This window comes from Danio aesculapii, chromosome 7, assembly GCF_903798145.1.
Source record: "Danio aesculapii chromosome 7, fDanAes4.1, whole genome shotgun sequence".
Classification (NCBI taxonomy): domain Eukaryota; kingdom Metazoa; phylum Chordata; class Actinopteri; order Cypriniformes; family Danionidae; genus Danio; species Danio aesculapii.
Genome location: NC_079441.1, coordinates 21695910 through 21721566, shown reverse-complemented (window position 1 = coordinate 21721566; position 25657 = coordinate 21695910). Strand labels below are relative to the sequence as shown.

General features: G+C 38.0%; 1 protein-coding gene across 2 annotated transcripts in view; it reads right to left on the bottom strand.

The window, feature by feature from the left end:
• The window catches only part of htr2cl1 (5-hydroxytryptamine (serotonin) receptor 2C, G protein-coupled-like 1), a 200446-nt gene that overhangs the window by 33078 nt on the left and 141711 nt on the right, over positions 1–25657 (bottom strand). For both annotated transcript variants that reach the window (XM_056461267.1, XM_056461268.1), the window contains one exon: positions 59–654. In XM_056461267.1, the coding sequence (XP_056317242.1) occupies positions 59–452 (394 nt within the window). In that variant the 5' untranslated portion in view covers positions 453–654. The remainder of the gene's footprint in view (positions 1–58; positions 655–25657) is intronic.

Genomic DNA, 25657 nt, shown 5'->3' with positions numbered 1-25657 from the left:
TATAACATATTTTGGCATGCATGTCATCAATTTAAAAAAGATTCATGCGATAACTTACCATATAATATGTTTATGAGAGATATCGGCATAACCAAGATGCCAACCAGCATGTCTGCCACTGCGAGGGAGCGGAGGAAGAAGTTTGTTGCATTTTGCAGCTTTTTCTCCAGTGACACGGCCAAAATAACCAAAATATTCCCTCCTATGGTCAGAATGATAATCACTAGAATCAGCAGGGCCGGCCAATTCTTCTCCTTCATCTCCTCCCTTTTCACCCCATGAGGAGAAGACGAAGAGGAGGACGACAGATTGAAGCTGTAGTCTGTCCCAAAGAAGCTTTGGTTCAGGCTGACTGTGGTGTTCCCAGGCCAGATCATCCAGCCAACGAGGTCTAGGGAGGATGTGGTGGAGCTAAACCCACCCAGAACTGGCCCGCCTGGTGCCCCCATCATCTGATGTCTTTCCCTGTCGCCTGTTTCAATCTGAGCTCCTTCCGCTCATGGCCGCTTTTGGGAAGAACCGTCTGGAAGTTCAAAAATGATGCAGCGATCCACTCGAAATGCTATGTGAAGGAGAAATCTACAGCGCTGAGGATGTCCATAGCATTCGCTGTTGCTGGTTTCTGGCTCAGGATCTTCTTCATGGAAATCGTATCTGCAAAACACAATGAGAGAGACACCAAAAGAGGAATGAATACCAAAATATATTTAAAGACAACACTCTTACTCTCACAGCTGCACTACTACAATAATAATAGGAATCAACGGCACGCAGAATGGAAGGAATATATACAGTACAACTTCTGAGGTCTGATTGACAGCACCAGGACTTTATTTTCAGCCGTCAATGGGAAAATATATCCATTGTAAATTAGAGGATGCTCAAATGATCAGGTTAGGAAAGACCCATTCATTTTTGGTCAACTGGTGTCACCCTGTTCCTGTGGTGATAGAGGGTAATTGAGTTCAAAAGTTGAAATGATAGGCTACACTCTGAATCTCTGCGAAGCGGCTTGTACTGGCTTAACGAAAGCTGTAATTCACCAGATCGGCAGCTACTCGTCATTAAATTAGCTGGTATTAATAACTCAAGCCACATGTCAGAGGTAATGTGATGTAATGTCATTATTTTCATGATGGGAAAGTGGGTAATAGTCACTTCATAAAGTCGATCACCAAACGATGGCTAATAACCTTCTGTAATTGCAGGCTTCACCCTGTCGGTTATAGGCTGTGCGTTATAGTTGGTGTGGACTGATGGCATGTAACGTGTGTGGGATTACTAACTATGTATGCTTAAATTAGAAGAAAGAAGAAGCAAATGAGCTTTCTGTAAGGGCTTTTCCTGGAAATTATATGTGATATCATCAGTCCAATCAGCTAAATAAAGTATATATGGGGTCTGAAACCTTTAAGATGGGAACACATGGGGAAAATTCTGATGGTCAGAAGATTATTTAGGCATGTATGTCATGAGTAAGTTTATATGAAAATCATTCAGACCCAATGACATGCAACACGATTTTATGATATTGTGAATTCTGAAAGAATCACATGAAATGACATGCCAAAAAAACATGGACTGCTTTCATTTCACCTGCTCAACCCCTGTGCATGTGAGTTATATACTGTAGTGGATTATAATCTGGTACACTGTTAATGATTTAAGCAGTTAATGAATTATGCAAGTTTATCCTCCTGATTGGCTTAGTTTAGATAGATCGACGAAGGAACAAACGAACGAACGAACGAACGAATGAACGAACGAACGAAGTACGAACCAAAACTATGCTACCACAAATGATTGCCACATCACTTCCCTGTTGAAAAAATAAAAACATTTAAACAAAAAGTAAACAAAAATTGCGAATTGTACATCAGCCTTTAGAGTTTTTACACTTTTGTCCAGTTCCACACTCCAAAAGATGGTTGTAAATTGTTTACACATAGTAACAGTTTTATTTTTAATGATACAGTCCTGAAGAATCCTTTTATGCTGTAATAGTTCTTTGTGTCAGAGTTTCTTTTCCCGCCCTTTTTTACGAATCTGGTAACTGTCAAACCACCTCACTTGTTTCTTTAACTTTTAAATTATAATGTGTGTTCGGGGGAAGGGGGGGAGGGTGGTGAGAGAAGGGGGGGGGGCTGGGGGTATACAGGAGTGTTGGCACGTATTGTCTAAATGCTCAGATAATCGAATTTGTTTGAACATCCAAAAAATATCATCATCTCTATGCCTAATGGCGTAACACATGTTTTTTGTGGGACGAGTTTTGAAAAACCACATCAAAACAAGGTTTTCATATTTTTACCTAAATGATTATCAAAATCATTTTTGCCATTCACATTCTTTTTATTCACTTGCTTATTTACTCACTTGTAAGCCATGGATTTGATCATTCACTTACCGCTTTCACTAAGGGGATTAAATAACCAGGTATCAATGAAATAAAAACACAAGTGGTCAGAAGTGATGCATTTAAATATGCTAATAATACCAGGTGTTGCATCTATTCTTACCACTTCTTTAAAAACACATGTAATAACCTGATGGAAACCAACTGAGGGACCCAATCCAAACTCATTCTAAAAAAGTACCACTATATACAGGCTGGGAAATTTATACGGATACACCTTAATAAAATGGTAATGGTTGGTGATATTAACGTCCTGTTTGTGGCACATTAGTATATGTGAGGGGGCTCATGAAAGAATAAAGTTACGTTAAAACCAAGCACACCATTGTTTTTGTTGTAAAATTCCCAATAAGTTTGATGTGTCACATGACCCTCTTCCTAATGAAAAAACAAAAGTTGGATCCAAGATGGATCCTATGTTGGAGAGACCAGTGTGGTGATTTTATGAAACATATAGATATTTTAGCTAAGATTTCAGCTTTATTTTCATCTGATGAAAATTTGGTTTATTCCCTCTAGCAATTTATTACAAGCAAAGTGAAGAGGGGAACAAAAGAACGAATGAGTAAATCAGGGTGACACAAAGCCATTCCTCTGTAAACATTAGAGGCTCTCACTTATAGACAGAAAATGTGCGCCGTGAAGAAAAATATGACACAATCTGTCCCGGCTTCCTTCTGCAATTCTAAGAAATATTCTTTTTGTCAGAGCAGGGGCAGGCGGTTTTCTGATATACAGACATGTTTGCCACAATGTTCCTCAGATGAAGAGAGTTGGTGGTAGCTCAGCTCTTCTCTGGAGAATGGAGATAAAGCCAACAACGTACAAAAAAGCACAAAGACCCTGCAATCAATAAATCACCAAATAATCACCTCCTGTGCATCCAGCACACACTTATACATAAACAAGAGAGCAGCCTGAATGCTGTTATATACGGGTTCAAGGTAAGTGCATAAAGGCCACAAGACTTCAAATTTACAGTCAGCCCTGAATCTTAATGACACTTCAGGTCCCATTATAGAGGAACAGAACATTTCCTTTGGGACACAATCTAGTGGGTACAAAAACATGAACACCATGTGCTGCAGCTAGGCTAGGAAACAATATCAGTAATAAGAGGGTCTGAAATGCTCTAAACTTAGAGTGCACTTAATCACTTACAACACAGAAGAGCAATTCATTTGTCTATTAATCTGTATGTGTTTTTCTCATTAATTTCAGCTAGTTTCCAAGTTAATATTTCTCATGTTGATTTAGTTTATTTAGTTGAAGCTAAAATAAAAATGAAAGACAATTAATCATGTGCAACAAATACAATAAAAGCTAGACTATATCGAATTTCATTTAATTGAAACAATTAAAACAACACAGAAATAATAATAATAAGAGGGCAGCACGATGGCACACCGGGTAGCGCTTTCGTATCACGGCAAGAAGGTAATAATTTGGAGGTTGATTCCTCTGTGGCAACCCTAGTTTTATAAAGGGACTAAGCCGAAAAGAAAATGAAGAAATGAATGAATATTAGAAGATTGGTGTTTTTACAGTATTTTGGATCAAGTAAAAACAGTCTGGCTGAGCATTAAATACTTCTTTCAGAAACAATAGCCTTTACACTGTATATGACATACAAATTGCGCATTATTCATTAGAAAGACCAACAAAAAATTATTTAATGGCTTTAAGTGTTCAAATACTATTGGGGTCATAATATATATATATATATATATATATATATATATATATATATATATATATATATATATATATATATATATATATATATATATATATATATAAATAAAGATTTTTCACAGTCACGGCATGAAAGAATCACATTGGGTTCCACCAAGAACCTTTCAGTGAAGAGTTCCTAAAAAAAATTTTTTTTCTATGTGTGAAGAATTAAAAATATATATATTTTATTTAAACTTTTTTTTTCTTTTTTAAATACAAAAACAGCACAAAGAAAATAGACTGGTATAAACAGCAACTCCAGCAATAAATACAAAATAATAATTAAATAACTAAAGTGAATAAATAACAAACAAATGGGGGTATTTACCAATAAAAGCAATCATAATCATGTTTAAATCTAATTATAAGAATATGATCAATTGTTCCAATAAATTGTTGGCACAGCACTAATCAGTTTTGGGAAAATCCAGAGATGTTTGCTATACAATTTGAAATTGTTGTTGAGATTTTGGGTCCAGGGAGCATATCCTCTCCAGCTGAATGACTTAATTCAAGTCAACCATCCACTCTTTGAAACATAGAGGTCAGAAGTTTTGCAGTTTAAAAGTATCCTTTTAACATAGTCCCTCCAGCGTGCCCTGGGTCTTCCCTCAGGCCTCCTCCCGGTGGTACATGCCTGGAACACCTCCCTAGGTAGGTGTCCAGGAGGCATCTGAAACAGATGCCCGTGCCACCTCAGCTGACTTCTCTCAATGTGGAGGAGCAGTAGCTCTACTCCGAGACAGAGCTCCTCACCCCATCTATAAGGCCACCATTTTGTCCGCTTGTGTCTGAGATCTTGTCCTTTTGGTCATGACCCAAAGCTCATAACCACAGGTGATGACATAGATTGAACAGTAAATCAAGAGCTTTGCCTTTCGGCTCAGCTCCTTCTTTACCACAACGAACCACTACATCGACCACATTACTGCTGCCACTGCACCAATTCGCCTGTTAATCTCACATTTCATCCTTCCCTCACTCGTGAATAAAACGCCAAGATACTTTAACTCCTCAACCAGCCTGAAGGAGCGACGTGGGACCATCCTACTGCAAGCCCACCACCTCCAGGGGGAGCCATAAGAGGATTGATTGGTAAATCAAGAACTTTGGTGTTTGGCTCAGCTCCTTCTTTACCACAATGAACCAGTACATCAACCGCATTACTGCTGCCGCTGCACCAATCCACCTGTCAATCTCACGCTCTATCCTTCCCTCACTCGTGAACAAAAAAGACACTTGAACTCCTCCACCAGCCCAAAGGAGCGACGTGCAACCATCCTCCTAGGCCCGCCATCTGCAGGGGAAGCCGTAAGGGGCCGCTGCATTGTGGAATGGGTGGTAGTCAAAAGTTAAGACCATGACAACCAAATCGTTGGGCACAGAAACTGGCTTTTGGGAGATGGAAAAACATTTTTTAATAATCTTTTTACATTAAAAATAAACTTTTGCTAAACTTTTGTGGAATAAATGGATGACAAAGATTGTTTATAAATCCTTTGATACCAATTCAAAACCTTTATTATTATTATTATTAATATTATTATATATTGGTGAACAGCAAAACAAGCCAAAACCACAAAGTTTTTTAAACAAGGCACTGTTAAGCTGCGGTCACACTACAGTTTGAGCTTCCGAAATTCTGTCGTACGTCGCTGCAAAAAGGGGCGGGATTAAACAAGATGATTAGACATTAAAAAAGCGAGCGATTGCTCCATGTTTTAAATTTCTGTCCAGAGAGGTCATGTTTAGAACCTCGATTGGTCTCACGAGGTCAAATGATGCAATTTCGCAGGTCAGAGTTCACCAAGCTTGAACTTTGCACCGCAGCAATCTCAGAAACTTGACGCATGACCTTGCGTTTCCGTTCTGACGAATTTGCGTGCGTATGAATGGAAGTCTATGGGAAGAAAAGTCCAGTGTGACCGCAGCTTTAGACCTTAACAAAGCTGATTGTTGCTCACCTGATGAGAATCCTAATCTTAGTCTCTCCAAGCCTTTCTACTGTTCTCTCTCGCTCTCTCTCTCAATCACTGCTATTCCCTTCAGACTCCTCTTCATCTTCTATTAATGAAGTGGATGAGAGTGCACTCACAAACTAAGTGAGATTCTGCATTCCAACAATGGGTAATTAGCCTCCTCAGCAGAAGCCAATCAAGTAACTGTGAATTGGGATAAATTGGTATGAAACGACTACAGGAATCAAGAACAATGGCCAAATACCTTCCAGCGATTCACGTTTAATCTGGTATTGATCAGCCCTAGATTAGGGTTCATTTGGAAATGCTCTCATTGAGGGACAATGTTGCCAAAGATTTCCCATTGCCTTGTGATCTAGCACAACCACAATCTAAAGTACACATTATCTATTTTAGATTAAATATAGTGGAGCTCAGAATTAAAGAACAAGTTAGAAAAGCCTGTTTTTTTCTCCAAGAAATAATGTAATCTTCATTGTTCAAAATTTAAAGGAATTTTATTTGCAATTATTCCATGCTTACAGAACAGCAGCTATGTTTCCATCCAAATATGCAAATTTGATTTATGATAGGTTTCCATCCAATTAGTCAAAAAGAACAAAATCATCAATTCCTGATAAAATGCTGCCAAATATCTAAAAGAAAAATGGAATTTGCTGCAGTAGGATCACAAAGTCAATGTGAGCATTTTTTCTTATGTAATAAATGGCTTTTAGAGACACAAGACCGTTCTTTGGGAGCACAGACGCTTAAGACAGTTCTTTAGGTAATAATATCAAACCACTTTGATGACGGAATTTGGCCAAGGCATTTTACAATGACCAAAACAACATTTCAGATGTTTTACAATGTATCAGTGCTGGTTTTTCAATAATGACTGTCCCACCTTGCCCATTATCACACAACCAGTAAAAACAAAATCACATGACTTTTGTATGCTCTAATGGAATTTAATTGGTGTTTACATCATAGCTTATGCACAATTTTTTATTATTGAACAAAAAGTTTATCCTATTCAGTTGTGCGAATATGTTTTTTTGCATATTTTCAAAACATTATGTGCATCTTTCCATTTGCATTAAAGTTGCCATGAAACAAAAGTTAAAAGTGTACTTTTTTCTACTATCGTGATATACATCCTCTTGAAACGGTCCTTAAATGAGGAAAACAATGTAGGGCGGTGCAGGAGTTTTGTCTTTGGGAACTGATTGGTTTGTTGAAAGAAGGGCATTGCTAACAAAATGAAGGAAGAATAACAAATGGATGAATTCAGAGCAGTAATGAGACAACTACAGATAGCTCCGCCCTAAAGGAATTCCATGTGACCAGGAAGTGAAGAAAGTCATTTTGAGGGGAGGGTTATGGTATTTGATTAAAGTTTATGAGAGCAAATGAGTTTTTACAAAATAAATGAAATGTACAGATAGATGGTTTAACAAGAAATACTATATTCATATATACATAAGAGTGAATTTTTATTTCATGGTGACTACAATAAATTTGTTTATCAATCTGTATGCTTTCCCCCATTAATTATTTGAGCTAGAGCTAATTGCCAAGGAAATGTTTGCCATGTTCATTTTTTTCAACAATTATTTTTATAAATAAATCTAGTCTGGCTGAGAATCAAATACTTCTTTCAGAAACAATACCCTTTATACTGTATATCACATAAAATTGTGGATTATTCAACAACAGCAACAAAAACTGGTACAAAATAGTGGTACAAAATGCAACTAAAATATATGGAAACATAGCTGTCATTTTACTTTACAAGATAACCAAGGCACTTCCATAAACGTTTTGTGAAAAACAGTGATCAAAATTACTGAAAGATTTGGTCAACTTGTCAACAACTGCTTCTTTCTGTGATATTCTCAGAAATAACTTTGCCGCCAAGAATTTTTCAGGTATAGTTCAGTACTCTGGAGCCTCAAGTGTTTTCAGCTTCATGAAACTGCTTTGCCTGTTTTTCTGTGGGTCAGTGTCCTGCATAAAAACAATTCTGGTCGATTGGGTCATGAACTTAAAGAAGGAACTGCTTGTTTCTGAAGGAGCTTTTCACTCAACTCCTACTACAAAAAACACCACCAAACCATGACACTTTCTCCTTTCAGATTCAATATTTGCCGTTACTAATGTGAACTTTCAACCTATGACAACATACATTTACATTTACATTTAGTCATTTAGCAGACGCTTTTATCCAAAGCGACTTACAAATGAGGACAAGGAAGCAATTTACACAACTATAAGAGCAGCAGTGAACAAGTGCTATAGACAAGTTTCAGGTGTGTAAAGTCTAAGAAGTTGAGCATTAGTAATTTTTTTTTTTTTTTTTTTTTTTTTGTGAGAGAGAGTACAGTTAGTGGTATAGCCAGAGAGGCAGTTAAGATTAGGAAGGAAAGTGGAGACTAAACAGTTGAGTTTTTAGTCGTTTCTTGAAGACAGCAAGTGACTCTGCTGTTCTGATGTAGTTAGGGAGTTCATTCCACCAACTGGGCAGATTGAATGTGAGAGTTCGGGAAAGTGATGTGAACATGCTCCTCGATCACAACATGCTCCCGAACGAAGATTAGTCTAGCGTTTAGTTGCTATTTGTGCTGCTTTGGTCATTGCAGCACTTTCAATACAAATATCTTAAACAATAAGACACTGTATGCAAAGACAGACAGATCCTTCCCCTGTTCAGAGGTGATCCGGAGAGCAATTCCACTGTTGAAGCAACTGCACTTTGATATTCTCTACATTATCCTGTCCAATTGTGCATTTGTCTTTCACGGACAAAACACTTTTTAAAGAACTTGAATGAGTTAGTGACAATGTAAAGATGCAATCTCCTAGAAATCATAGACTTGGAAAGACTAATGACTATGGTTGAAAGAGTCATGGCTTTGGCTTTGATCGGAGCAAACTTGATAGGGTTTCAGTCACTTTTTGCACCAGCCGATTCAAATGGATTTCAGATTTCAATTTCAGCTCGATTGAATGGGTGTTATCAGTGGTTGTCAGCTGATAGATATGGGCCAGGGCCTTTCTGCGCCTACTAGTGGGCTCAGAAGGCTGTTATCATCCATCCACATGGTTAACGAGAATTATTTATATTATTAATTATTTATATTATTTATTAAATTTCGCATTTATTGTATTTTATTAACGTCTACCCCTACCCCAACCCTAAACCCAACAGTCACAGTAATGTAAAAACAGATCTGAAGTCTTCTCTATTAGTTTAGCTGATTAACAATGTGGATGGATGATAACAGCCTTCTGAGACTACTAGTGGGCATCGAAGGCCCCCACTGGCCCATGTCTATCACCTGATAACCACTGATAACGTCCATTCAATCGAATGATATCATTTGAAGCAGGTGTTTTGCACTATTAACACCAATCACTGGGAGGTATCTAATTTTGATCAGTGTTCTTTTCCAAATATCTCATTTTATACTTTTTTTTTAAACTGTTCTGAAGAATATGAGTACGCTCTAAGAATGCTGGGTAGCACAATGCTGCAGAGGTCAAACATGGACAAACAAAGTAGTGACATTGAAATTTAGGAAACTGGAGGTTGTTCTTTAATTTTGATCATTTCTATTTTCATAAGTGAAGTTTAGGGGGCGGTGAGGTGGCACAGTGGGTAGCGCTGTCGCCTTACAGCAAGAAGGTCGCTGGTTCAAGCCGTAGCTGGGTCAGTTGGCATTTCTGTGTGGAGTTTGCATGTTCTCCCCGTGTTTGCGTGGGTTTCCTCCGGGAGCTCCGGTTTCCCCCACAAGTCATAGGTGCGCTATAGGTGAATTGGATAAGCTAAATTGTCCGTAGTGTATGTGTGTGAATGAGAGTGTACGGGTGTTTCCCAGTGATGGGTTATAGCTGTAAGGGCATTCACTGCGTAAAACATATGCTGGATAAGTTGGCGGTTCATCCCGCTGTGGGGACCTCTCATGAATAAAGAGACTAAGCCGGAAAAGAAAATAAATGAGTAACTGAAGTATATTTATAAACTAATTTCATGAGGATCACGTGCTTATGATTGACCACAGCTGATCCTGCATTAGCTATCATATGATTTACCAATCAGACAAATCCAAACGCACATAAATAACCAGATTTTCAGTGGAGTTTACATGTTCTCCTCGTTCTCACGCGTGTTCCTCCCACAGTTTAATTGAATTGAATAAACCCAACTGGCACAGTATATAAGTTTTTTAGAACTGGGCTTTCACCGTTCAATAAAAAAGTTGTAGAAGAAGATCTATGTTTTTTTTGTTTAGAATTTAAGGATTGCATAAGACCAAAGGCATTTGAATGTTGTTTTTTAAATTGTAATAAAGTGATGTGAAAATCTCTTTACACACACAAAATAACACATCATTACATAAAACAAGTACCAAATACAATTCTGTCTGAGAGTGTTTCAGACACTGACCTACATGAATGTGTTCTTAAGATTGGTCGTCTCCTTTCATATTTGAATTGGAAAATGAATTGCAGAAATAGTTTTACATGATGGGAACCGTGGGCAGACGAATTCGCCTGAGGGAACTAAAATTTCCTCATACTAAGAAAAGTTTAAGAACCCTTTTACTTCCTGACAGGGAGGTTAAACATTCTCCTAGGCTAAATCTGTATGTGTGGGTATGTGTGAAATAAGGATAAGAAATGAATGCTGAGCAGTTAATTAGTCCGGGTGCTGTCGACCGAGATCAACACAGACAAATGAAGAATAGAGGCAGGCACGGCAGAACTACGATTAGATTGAGTGACTCCGACAGCATTACTAAGCGAAGGAATCTGCACATGTGCATCTGTAGAATTACAATCTAATATTATGACACTGCTCGCTTTGTTTGTTAAAATAAATGAAATGTAAAATCAGGCAAGAGAGAGAGAGAGAGAGAGAGAGAGAGAGAGTAGCCACATGCCCACGTTGGGGTTTGGCACAAATAAATAAACAGACTTACGTGGATCCCCAAGGACCATGATAATACAATAGCCAGGCACTAAACATATGCATATCCAGATTTCTACACGGCATGTGATTGCAATACACACTGCAATTGTGATCCCACAGAGAAGACTCGCACGTCTCCTAATTTATTGTTCTGTTTAACTCAGCACAGCTTTTCATGGCTGAGACTATCATTATTTTTTTTTGTCTTCAGGGCCGAATAGTGGTGTATAGATTAAGAAAGTAACCAGCAGGCTTGAAAAGTCATTTTCTCAGTGGTGTTCAGTGCAGCACTTTAATGGAACAGAAAATAATATCTATCCTGGTAGGGAAATATCATGCCATGACAACGGATCTATTTTTTTTTTCCATAGAAAGTAAGACATTTGTGGATTCATTTTCAAGCGCTCTACATTACGAACGGCACTTGAAAATAAAATAAAGCCAAACAATAAAGAGCTAAAAACGAACTGCTCTGTTAAACTGTCGCCCTTGGCCTTTTCTTTTCACTTGATCTCGCTGTTAGCAGGGTGAAATACGAAGGGCAGGCTTTTGTAAGAAAAAGCCTAAACATCCATCCTTAAATCCAAAACAAACACTTTGTCTTGTTTTTATGCATATATATTAGGCTGAAAGATTCAAATTCTGTCTTATTGCAATGTTGGAACGCAGTGATTAATCTGCAACTGGCACTACATTACCATTATAACCTACAGCAGTGTCTGTACAATCTGCTCTTGTAAGATAACCCAGACTAATGATTTGAAATCTATTCATATATGTCTATTTCGCCCTGTTCTTCACAGCGCTAGAGAAGGTCATTCGGATAATAACTCATACTGTATGGGAGGACCATTACAGGAGTCACTAAATCTGCTGTAAAATTCATGCTACTGCAATGTTCTGGCAATTACGTAATGTAAATCAGGAAAAAGCTTTTGTTTTCTCTGATTACAACTGGAAAGTTACAGACCTGAAATCAAATATGAGCCTGTATGGTAGCATATTTTAGTAAAATGTCAGAAAAAGAACAGACAGACAGATAGATCATCAGTCAGACAGACAGATATGGTTATTTGTAAGAAAAAGAAAGACAGACAAACAGATGAAGAAACAAAATAGTTATTTGCAAAAGACAGAAAGACGGATGGATGAATGAACAGATGGATGGATGAGCTTAATTTGCAGAACTTTAGATGAATGGATGGATGGAATGATGGATGAATGAATAGATGGCCAGACAGACAGACTGGAACAGAATGGTTAGTTGTAAGATACAAAAATATAAATTGTTGAATGGACAGATGGATGGATGGATGGACGGATGGATGGATGAGCTTCGTTTGCAGAAGTTTGGATAAATAGATGGATGATATAATAGATAGATGGATGGTCAAACAGACAGACAGACAGACAGACAGACAGACAGAGAGACAGACAGATATTGAAACAAAATGGTTTGTTGTAAGAGACAGAAAGATAGTCGAAGGGACAGATGGATGGATGAGCTTCATTTGCAGAACTTTATATAAATGGATAGATGGAATGATGGATAGATGGATGAATAGATGGAAATAGAGTAGCTATCTGTAAGTGACAGAAATGTAGATAGATTGATGGATGGATGGATAGACAGATGGATGGACAGATGGATGGACGGATGGATGAGCTTCATTTGCAGAACTTTAGAAGAATGTATCGATGGAATGATGGATGGGTGGGTGGATGGGTGGGTGGATGGATGGATAGATGGTCAGAAAGACAGACAGACAGACAGACAGACAGACAGACAGACAGACAGACAGACAGACAGACAGATATTGAAACACAATGGTTAGTTGTAAGATACAGAAATATCTTTAGTCAAATGGACAGATGGATGGATTAATGAATTGATGGATGGATGGATGGGTGGATGGATGGATGGATGGATGGATGGATAGATGGATGGATGGATGGATGGATGGATGGATGGATGGATGGATGGATGGATGGATGGATGGATGAATGAGCTTCATTTGTAGAAGTTTGAATGAATGGATGGATTGAATGACGGATGAATGGATAGATGGTCAGACAGACAGAAAGACAGACAGATTTGAAACAAAATGGTTTGTTGTAAGAAAGGTAGTCGAGGAGACAGATGGATGGATGAGCTTCATTTCCAAAACTTAGAAAGAAAGAAAGAAGATAGATAGATAGATAGATAGATAGATAGATAGATAGATAGATAGATAGATAGATAGATAGATAGATAGATAGATAGATAGATAGATAGATAGATAGATAGATAGATAGATAGATAGATAGATAGATAGATAGATAGATAGATAGATAGATAGATAGATAGACAAAAACAGACAGACAGACAGACAGAAACATATGGAAACAGAATGGTTAATTATAAGCTTTTTGCTCATCCACCTATTTGTATTTGAATCAGAGGCTAGTCACATGCTAGCCAGACTGCTAATGTGCATTTAACAGGCAGAATCAATGACTAATCAATACTGTTTTATAAAGAGCTTATAATGAGGAAAATCCACACAGAAACTTTTAAGCACACACACACACTCAAACAAAAGTATTTGCGAGATCCTCCCTGAACCATAAAACGGTGCTTTGCTTGGTTGTATTAGCATAAGTCACTCTGACGGTTTTGTGAGACGAAGATTTGAGAAAGTCTTAATGTGTGATAGAGACACAATTCACTATAGATGCATTTCCTGGATGAGTGAATGTGTGCAGAGGATCATATCTGAGAAACAAGCATAACAACAACAACAACAACAACAACAACAATTGCTATTGTTTAGCAAAACTCGCACCACAGACAAGTTTTATATAATATGAATTTCCCAGGTCAACATCTACATCTCACAAATGCTTATGCCTATGCTAAAACGCACCTAATATAAGAAAGTTGAATTTAGGTAAAAACTTGCCAAATACCAAAGAACAGGCCGGCACACGGCATTCTGGGATTTCTTCTTTGTCATTTTTTGCATTCCATTTGAACCTGCATTTTTCTATTTCTTTTGTGGAAAGTCACAATGGCCCCTGGCATGCCTCTGAGCGGCACATCTGCCCCTCTCCCATTGATTTCTGAGTATCCACAAAAAACTAAAATAAGCCTTCTTAAATTTATGCATGAAGTCAGGCTAGATGTCTGATATCACCGATCCACTACTCATAATCACCAATTTCAGGGTCAGTTGGGCGAAATCTTTCTGGATGAAAATATTTGTCAGTTTTGTCACGACGCAAAGATAAAAAAAAGAAAAGAAAAAGAGATACTTAAAACTATTCTTTCCATTCTGAAACAGAAAAAAGAGAGTAATGCTTAGTAGAAATCATAAGAGAAAAAAATCTATTACTACTTTATTACGGATTATTATATTTCTTTTCTGTATGTTTTTTTTTTAAAGGCTGCCATGAAGATTTCCAGGACAGTGGAGACACTGTGGCTTAAAGGTAATTTGTTATAAATAATGTTTAATTTCTTGCACAGATTGATTGTTTCACTTCACATAACCTCAATATAACATGTTTTAATTTAGGTTTGCTTATTCAATTCAATTCATCTTTATTTGTATAGTGCTTTTGCAATGTAAATTGTGTCAAAGCAGCTTAACATAGAAGTTCTAGTAAATTGAAACTGAGTTTAGTTCAGTTCAGTGTGGTTTAATTTTCACTGCTAAAAGTCCAAACATTGAAGAGCAAATCCATCGATGTGCAGCTCCACAAGTCCCAAACCAATTCACCAATTGATGAAAGTGAAGGAAAAAAACCTTGAGAAAAACCAGGCTCAGTTGGGCACGACAATTTCTCCTCTGACCAAATTTCTTGTGCAGAGCTGCAGTCTAAGCACCGGAGGCTGGAGAATGCTGGACGGCCATCGTGGAGAATCTGCCGGTGTGAGTAGGTCGCCCGCTGGTTTACAGTCACTTATGGCCCATTTCCACTAAGTGGTACTGTGCAATACGTGTCAGTATGGGTCACCTTTATCAGGCTTGCATTTCCACTGCCAAAAGGGTACCAATGGTGTACGACAAAAAGCTTCAGTCAACATCATTCTCGCTCGAGGAAATGTCAAAGTAAAGCTGTACGGGGCATATCATATGAGAAGCACTTCTCACAAAACAGATGCTTTATACACATAAATGCTCATTACTAACCTTTCTATGAACAGGAGTTGATTATAACTGCAGATCAATGATCATAGTTAAACATGGCAGTTTGTTCATGCTTTAGGTTGCTGAAACAATCATTTGCTCCTTTGTTTTTTGGGGCTTCAGCTTTGTTTTGTATCACTCTCGTGTTTGTCCGTTTCTGAAAGGATCGGATGTCAGAAGCACTTCAATAACCCTTATCATTCAATAAATTATTATCATCAGCTCAAGAAGTTCATTATTTCCATTATAGACGAGCACGCAAGCTCTTTTGAGAAAGTGAAACAGCTCATGCTTTAGACAGCCATGTAAACAACAAAGGGACACAAGGTAGATTCTGCTCTTCTTCTTGGATTTGTGACTGCTCATCAAGATGACGATAAGGTTTATTTGAGCTCGGGTCGACCATGGCTCTTTATTATATGTATATATTATTACGATGTAATGTCTCGGCTGTGTATTGAAAATGGCGCTTCCTTTGTTTTCATTATCCTAGCTTGTGCACAAACTGCGTGTCTTGCTCTGCCTTTTGGTACTCTTTTGTTGTGCTAGGTACCCCTTTGAATGGGTACCCAAAAAGTGGTTTGGTACGGTTCGCTTTTTGTTACCTTTTGACAGTGGAAATGGCCATAAAAGCGTACTGAACTGTACCGTACCGCTCAGTGGAAATGGGCCATTATGCTTTTACTTTTCTTTTTGACTCAAAACATGAATAGTTTACACTCAGAGTGGTCAGAAGACTTTTTTGGTTCCACAAAGAAACTTTTAAAGTAAATATTATTTTAATTGTCATCTACAAAAAAAACAAAAACAAACAAAAAAAAAAAACGATTGTGGAATGAAAAGGTTCCATGGATGTGAAGTCTTCATGAATCCACCAATGCTAATGAAGAACATTTCATTTGTATCTGTGTATCCAATTTCATTAATCACCAAGAACTACGGGTTTCAGCTAAAAATCTTGTTTAATGTTGTACTAAGGGGAAAAAAAGTAATCTGAGAAAGGATGGTCTGAGGGTGAGCAAATTAACAGCAATTATTCAATGTGGGTGAAAGATCCTTTATAATAATTCCAAACCAATTTTCAATGCAAAGAACCCCCACTGAAGAAACGTAAAAAATGTATGACATCTTTTCTTATTATTATTTCGTAGAGCCACATGTGGACATTTGGAAAGCTTAGAATACAATCTCTTTCTTTTTAGTAGAATTGCTCTCTTCCACAAGACTCTTTCTCAGTTTAGCGTTTTATTAGTTTCAATTCGTCATATTAGATTCATCCTTTTCTTTCCTCCCCCTTTCCTTCCTTTCTTTAATTTGTGCAGGCCTCAGGGAGTAGGGGATGGTTATATTGGCATCCAGGGAGACAGTCTATTGATTTCTATCTTTCTTTCACTTCTTTCAAGCTTTTCAATTCTCAATCTCTCTCTTTCTGCCACATTTCAGGAGCGCTTGGTGAAGAGCCGTCGAGGTGCTCTATGCCCTTGACTGAGCACCATCGGCTGTAATTTCACCCCCTTCGCTCTCTTTCTCTCTAAGTATCTTTCCCCTCCCTTTCCTTTTCGCTTCTCTTTTTCCATCAAACAGAGCAACACCTTTTGCTTCTTCACTGGGAATCATGGTCTCTTTTCACCATTTTACTCAATGTAAGAGTCCACTTGTTTATATAACACCTGTTTTTTTTTCATCCGAACACACTGGCAGACATTCACACTGCGAAAAAGCCTTTTGCACTGTGTGACTGACTGTTCCTCCAAGGGTTTCATTAGCACCTCTTCATCCCGTAATCATATCGGAGTCAGTCTTTATACTATATGCCCTTCACGACCCGCTGCATCAGCCTTCCGTTCCTTCCATTGAATCAACACTCGCCATAATTGCCGCTCGTTTGCTTTAGTAACGTTCGGATGAACAATCACGGCGTGATGCTGAAGTATTTTGCTCCGTGTGATCTGTAATTTGTTTTTAGTTCTATACAATTATAACACGCTAGCAAAGATAAATACCATTTTTTTTCCCTTCCCTAGTCCAATTATTGAGCGCTTCAGTTTCTTCACTTCCTCCCAGTGACCCCGCGGTTCACTGATGAAGCGATGCGTTCATCTATCCCTCGTTTTCTTTCTTTCGCGAAAGCTGATTCAATGGCACTTGAGCTGCTTGGATATTCAAGGGCAATCAGAGAGACGGCATCAATCCGAGCACTACGGTGGCCTCCACATTGAGCTTTAACCAGAGGAGTGGCCTGGGTTAATGTTAACGCTGCGCAGATTGAAGGATCGGTGGTCTTGAGGGAGGGAAGGAACCTCTGAATGCCTTCTGCCGTCCTGATTGACCCATTAAATCATCTAAAAGTGCTCACAAGAACAAACATACTGAAGCGTGCGGGGGGGAGATGATGATCTGGGCAGAGCTGGCCTTTGAATGCATGTCTTGGGGCTGAGTTCTTTCAGAAGCACTGCCTTGCAGCATATTGTGGGCAGTCTGTTCCGCTTTATCAAAGATTGATCAAAGACACTCTTGAGATACGGCTAAAGCAGTGAGCTGGGGGAGAGGATATGTCTCTGTTACAATGAATGCATCTGAAGGAAGCGTAACGTAAGAAACAACTGATGACAGTCCAATGAATTCTATGATAAAACAAAGCACGCTCAAAGTGGAAAGTGGATTGGTAATGCACTGCAGTCAATTGTTAAACTTTTGTTTACCACACCTAAAGACATTGTTTAGATTTTGTATTTCAACATAGTTGTTAGGGCTTTGTATTTTAAGAGATAGTAAACCCAAACATGAAAATTCTGTCATCATTTACAAACCAGTTGAACACAAAGTAAGATATTTTAAAGAATGTTGGAGACCTGTAACCACTGACCTCCATAGTATTTGTTTTCCTACTACTAGAAGTCAGAATTATTAGGGGGGCTAAAAATTAAGGGGGGCTAATAATTCTGACTTCAATTGTAAGTCAATGTTTACAGGTTTCCAACATTCTTCAAAATAACGAAACGAAAAAAACACGCCTTTCCCTTCAGACACCAGCGGAGCACGGAGGATCACGGAACTGATCATGACACGAAGATGACGATCACTAACAGATGGAGATTCAGCTACGGGGATTAAACGGTTAAAGTTCATTTTCACAACAATATCACAGTATAGCCAACCTAGTGCTGTGTTTGTTGCTGTCATTTTTTAGATTTTTGATACAATAACCTATGCTGCAACGCGGGATTCGCTGTCCGTTTGCTGCTGTTTAACTGCATTGCTTTAATGCATTCCTGCATTGGGCTCACACATGTACTCAGTGTTACTTGATAACCATGGTGTGTTTCTCTCTGTCTCGCGCTGAACCCAGTCGACCAATCACAACAGACTGGGTCATCGAACCAATTACAGCAGATTAGCCCAACACTAAGGAGGGGTTTGGGAACAAATGAATTGCTGAACAAATCACATGGGAATCGTTGGGATAATTAGGTAAAAATAAGTGCATAATATAAGAAAACGAAAGTGTTTTTTGACCTTGCATGCAGATCAGCCTGTTGTTGGAGACCCCCAAAACCAAAACATGACCTATTATTCATACTCTGTTGTTAAATGAAACAAGATCAATAAATAATTTAAATGAATAATGAAGGCCTGTTTTTTAATAAAAATGTTATTAAAATAAATATAGAAATAATAATTAATAAACATTAATCCATAAATTAAAATATTTTGAATATATAATAAAATCCTAGTTATAAATGGAAGTTTAAGTTAGTGTTAGCAGACTAATACAGTTATTATATAGTCTCTTTGTGTCTCACAACAGTGTAGTATTAAACAGAAGTTAAGATTGTCCTTTTACCCCCTATTGTGACGTACATCCATGCGAAACGATTTCTGAAATGGGAAAAAAATGTAAGCCATTGCATGATTTCATTTAGTGGGGACCAATTGGATCATTAGGAGATTGTTGGCAATGCTAAAAAAAGGTTTGTTCAAACTACTGCCTCTCATCAAGGCACAATGGACAAAACTAGACCTGCCCTGTTAGTCCCCTCCTAAAGACATTACACGTGACCAGAAGTGAAGATAAGTCATTTTGTAGGGGAAGGGAAGGTTATAGTATTTGATTAAAGATTATGAAGGCAAATAAAATTTTTGCTAAATAACAAGTGCACAGATACATCATTCATAACAAGCACTACTATATACATATACAAATAAAAATTGAGTCATCGATATGAATATGTGTACCAATAAACAAGCTTAAGCAAACAGGTATTATATCTAATAGCATATAAAATTTTCGGTAGTAGACCACCATCACCCGACATCCTCTAGCCCAGCCATTAGCATGTGCTGTAGTAAAACAAAGGTTGTCTTCACTTAGCCTCTTTCGCGCTGTCCTTGTGGACAATCCCCTGTGATTTCTCCACAATAAAGCGAGTTACTGAAGCCTCTGATACGGCCAGCAAAAGAACATAGAGTATGAATCCTCATTAGCAAAAAGCCCTTGTCGGAGGGCATCCAAAGCAACCCCTGCACACTCCCCTGGCATGACAAAACAGTAACAGGACAAGGACACCTTACATTTCATTAAAGACACAACCTGTGGTTCAGCCTCAAAGGGGAACATTTCAGAAGTCAAAGTCATCGGAGAGATTTTCCCGGTAAATGAGTATTTAATTGAATTTAATTGGATTTGTGAGGATATTCCTACATATCTATGACCATTGGCGTGTTTTATACTGCAGGAAGAATTGAAAATGTGATTGGTTTTACATGGCGTCTTATATGGGAAACCACTGATAAATGTAAAAATGCATATCGTGTTCTCTGTGGAAAGATGGAAAAACGTAGGTGGTGCGATGATGGTATCAGACCGCAATACCATAACACTTTGATATATGCTAATGGCACTGAAGGATTACCATATTCATTTGATTTCATAATAGTGGTACTGCTGGGAAATAAATGAAAGCCCACTTGAAAAACAAAGAGGCACTTCAGTTCTAGGGTGTGCGGTCTATAAATACTCCGCTTCCCTTTCAGGATGTCCTGACTTGTATCTCGGCGATGTGCTGTTATAAATGGTGGCAGTTAAATGGTGCCTGTCAATATCATCGGAATGGGGTGATTAATGAGGGGAGAAAAATGAAACGAATCCTTTTGTAAAAAAGGGCAGAAGAAAAAACAATAATGTCTGGAGTGGAATCCATCGATCAGCGCGAAACAGACAGATGGTGCACAAGATGACAAGTTTCATCTCCCTCTTTGACTGTCTCTCTCGCTGTGATTTATGACGGGTATTAATTGTTGTGATAATGGTTTAAGCCTTTGTGTGAGAATGAGAGAGGGAACGAAAGACTTCTTGAGAACACATTATTACAAGTGAACAGTTGTATGTGCTCACTTGTAAAGATGTGTTTTCAAGAAGTCAATCAATCAATCAATTAACCAACCAACCAAATAACGATTTGTCACAGAAGACTTACTACAAATATGGATTAAATTTCAATATGGACCTTATTCCAAAATGGATTAAATTCATTTATTTCCTCAAAATTCTACACACAACAGCCCATAATGACAATGTGAAAAAAGATTTTTTTTAATTGTTGCAAATTTATTACAAATAAAAAAACCTGAAAAATCACATGTACATAAGTATTCACAGCCTTTGCTCAATACTTTGTTGATGCACCTTTGGCAGAAATTACAGCACTTTTGGCAGAAATTAAATCTTTTTTAATATGATGCCACAAGCTTCGCACACCTGTCTATAGGAATTTTTGGCGATTCCTCTTTGCAGTACCTCTCAAGTTCTTTCAGGTTGGATGGGAAGTGACGGTGTACAGCCATTTTCAGATCTCTCTAGAGATGTTCAATAGGATTTAGGTCTGGGCTCTTGCTGGGCCACTCAAGGACATTCACCGAGTTGTTGTGAAGCCACTCCATTGATATTTTGGTGGTGTGCTTTGGGTCATTGTCCTGCTGGAAGATGAACCGTCGCCCCAGTCTGAGGTCAAGAGCACTCTGAAGCATGTTTTCATTCAGGATGTCTATGTACATTGCTGCATTCATCTTTCCCCCTATCCTGACTGTCTTCCAGTTCCTGCAACTGAAAAACATCTCCTAAGCATGAGGCTGCCACCACCATGTTTCACTGTAGGGATGATATGAGCGCTGCCTGGTTTTCTCCAAACGTAACACCTGGCATCCACTCCAAAGAGAATTGTAGTCTTATCAGACCAGAGTGGCCATCTGTCTACTCTACCAATCAGGCCTGATCGGTGGATTACTGCACAGATGATTGTCCTTCTGTAAGATTCTCCTCTCACCACAGAAGAACATTGGGGCTCAGACAGAGTGAACAACGGGTTATTGATCACCTCACTAACTAACGCCCTTCTCCCCCGATCACTCAGCCTAGATGGCCGATCAGCTCTAGGAAAAGTCCTGGTGGTTCCAAACATCTTCCACTTAAAGATGATGGAGGCCACTGTGCTCATTGGAACTTTCAGAGCAGCAGAAATTCAATTGTCATTATGGGGTATGGTGTGTAGACTTTTGAGGAAATAAATGAATTTAATCCATTTTGCAATAAAGCTGTAACATCAAAAAAAAGTGGAAAAAGTGAAGCGCTATGAATACTTTCCGGATGCACTGTACGAGGTATGTGTGTATTTTTTGATCGATTTTATATTGTATTTATATTTTGTATTTATATCAGTTTTATATTTTTATATCAATGTCAATATCAATGTAATATATTTGCCTTCATGTAACACTTCAGCACACAGACATGCTCAACACAAGAGAGTGCGGAAACCAACATTACTTTTAAAGCACCTGCATCTTAAACCACAGCATGCCAACGCTCAAGAATCATCCCACAAACCCCAGCATTTCTGACATTCTGTCCACCTAAAACGCTAATTATGTCATGAGCGTGTGACGGTGTGTTTGCTGTAGAATGTGGTGAGAGTCTATGATAATTAGGATTTGTTTGTTTGTTTGGAAACTTCACTTGCCGGCACAAATCCAGCGGCTTTCATTGCCCACACACAGACCCTCGCAAATAAATAAGACATAAATAAATAAACAAATGAGCAAACATTTAAATTGCAAAAAAAAAAAACAGCACTAAAAGTGGGCTGCTTCGCTACTGAAAGTCCTACATCTTTTTGAGCTCTTTCACTAAACAAGCCACTTGAAAGAACGTACAGTAATTTATCAGAACGAAGGCTTTGACACAGTTTGTGTTTTGAGCTTCATTTCTAGCATGCAACCAAGGCTGTTTCTACTGCATTTAAAGAAAACCTTGTATGCTTAAAAAGGAACATATTCAGACTTTCTCAGTGCTATAATGCAGCAGCTCGCCATTTTGTTTACTTAACTAGAGATTTAAAATATCTGTACTAGAAACATTATAATTGTTCAAACACATAGGAGACTCTGTAGATCCAAGTATTTTGATTGAATTCAGGTTTTAATGGAAATGTGCATAAAATGTTGGTAAAGTGTTATATATTTGAAAAATAATTATTCTATGTTAAATTAATCATGTGAAAACACTGTGTATCTCATAAATACACAATTAATATGCATTGTGATGTCACTGTGGTAATGTCCTCCTTACATTTACTGTAAAGAAAAGAGAATTGTACCAATAGAAAGCCAGCACTTCTGAACAAAACAGTAACATCCCAGCAGGCACACAACGCCATGAGATGTTAATATTGGGTTAGATTTAGGTTGTGACATCAGGTGACCAACATTCAATGTCTAGCCAGTGTCTAAGGACAACATTACTTTGACATCCAAAAACATCGTCAAATGAAGTTGATATTTGATTGATTTTAGGTTATGTTAGAAGGTGACCAAAACCCAACATCGAATCAACATCTTAAACCAACGTCATATTGACGTCAAATACTGACAGTTATGACAACCAAAATCCAACGTCTGATAGATGTCATAGTGGTAATGTCCACACAACATCAAGTTTTAACATTATTAGACGTTGATATTAGACTGAATTTAGGTTGGACGTTGGACATTGATGTCGGCCTGGTGTTGGGTTCTGACGTCAACCCAATTTTAATTTCCAAGCAAAATGCAATGTCCCCACAACGTTGGTGTACAATGGCAATCTGACGCCATGTTGACGTCCTGTGCCTGCTAAGATGCTACATGTCACAGTGCCTGGTGTCCAGTGATGAATTCTGTCTCATCCACACCCTCATTTGTCCCCTTGTTACCCTTGATTTATTTCCATTTCCACTGTCAGAAGTATCAAAATAGTAAACTGATTCCTTACCCTACCACTTTTTGGGTCTCTTTGGGTGGATCTAGACTGCTGAATGCTGATTGGTTTACAGAGAATCACCACATTTTAGCTTTGTCATGTGTACAAAAAGATAAAGGACATAAACACATGAAGCACCATTTTTTAAATACACAGCCAAAACATGAAAACTGTAATAATACAATGATGGCACACAGCAATGAACCATCCATTTTCTTAGAGTGAGAATGATACAACTTTCTGCCGTACACCACACCTACTAAGTAAAAGTACTGTTAGCTGTGAAAATGCAAGCTTGATCAGGGTGACCCATACCAAAGTGTACTGTGGAAATAGGGAATAAATGATCTGTGGGGTATTTTGAGTTGAATCTTCAAAGAAACATTCAGGGGATGTCAGAGATTATTTTACATGTCATGAAATGTCCCTTTAAAAGTCAGTGTACTAATGTAGTAAACATTGCTAATTCCTCAACTGATTTTACAGGTGAGCCAAACTGACTGTGTCCGTCCAGTTTTCAGAAGTTCAGTTCAGTTCAGTTCAGTGTTGTTAAATTTCACTGCTGGAAGTCCAAACACTGAGGAGCAAATCCATCGATGCTCAGCGCTACTACTCCCAAAGCAAGCAAGCCAGTGGCAAGAGAAACTAGGCTCAACTGGGCCTTCTCCTCTAGCCAAACTTTCTATGCGGTATATGTCCAGCAGAAAAGGAGATACTGTCACTGTCAGTTTTAAAGCAGTGGACCAATCAGAAGAATTCTGAGGTGGGGCAATCGTTGCAAGTTTTTGTTTACAGGCACTCACTGGCTGTGTCCGGATACCCTAGTACTACATACAGGGCTTTTTTTTCCTCAAACCATTCCTGAATGCTGTGTTATTCGGTGTGGATGAACCCTAAGACTAAGCCCTAATCCTACTCTCGCTTACACAGCCACATATCCACCCATGTGTCAAGGTATTGTGTGGATTTTGGCTTTGTGGAAATGAAGTACTGAGGGAGGACAAGAGTCCTTCTTTCTTTTATATACTGTCTTCTTGCCCTCTAAATAAACAAGACAGTATGCAGGAGTTGTGAGTGCTCATTTGAAAAAAGGTTTCTGTAAAGGTTTGTTGTTTATGAGATTTGTGTCGTCCTGTCATCCTCTTCACCTCTTTGAAGCTTTTTCTCTGATCGTTTGCTCTCAGGAAGCCTATGGCTTTATGAAGCCAACCTGAGGTTCGAGTTATTCTCCTCCCATGAACATCGTCGAGGGAATACTGAATGTACGGCCATTAGGATGAAAAGAGGACGGATGAATGGAGAACGTTAAGATAGCTTTATGCGACAGGCTTTTCATAGTTCTTGCTCATCGTTATTCAATGTACAGCATTCGCATAATTACACTTGTGTGCCATTTGGTCACATTGTCCTGATAGTCATAAACTTGCTCATTTCTTCAGTCGGCCATTCGTCCATCTATTCCGTTACTCATCACTCGCTCATTTACACACTTACTCTTTTACTTTCTCCCTCCTTCATTTGCATGTTAATTAATTCATGTATTCGCTTGCTCATTCATTACTGACTCAAACAGTAAACTGCAGATTCCTTTCTACTGCCATTAATCTGTCCAGTCAGTTGTTTTGTCATTCACTCACTGCTCACTTACTGACTTATTTACCCTTTCCACTCTTTTAATTATTCATTGACTGACTCAGTCATTCATATAATTCATTCATGCACTCTCTTATTCAGTCATTTTCTGACTTATGTTCCATTCACATGCACTGAATTATAGCTATATTAATTGATTGATTAATCTATTAGATAGTATTATTATATAATAATAATAATAATTCCAATAATAATAATAATAATAATAATAATAATAATGCATTTTATTTGTAATGTGCTACAGTATAACTAAACAATACAAAAATACAGAATTAATTACAAATAAATATATCTTAAGCATCTTTTTAAAGTTATCTTACTTAATAAACAGGACAAATATAGCTATGTGTGTGTTATTAGTCATTTAATCAATTAATTAATAATTAATTTCACTTCACAACTTCATTAGCCCCTTACAAAAGGTAATTCTTTCATAGATTTCTTTCCTTATTA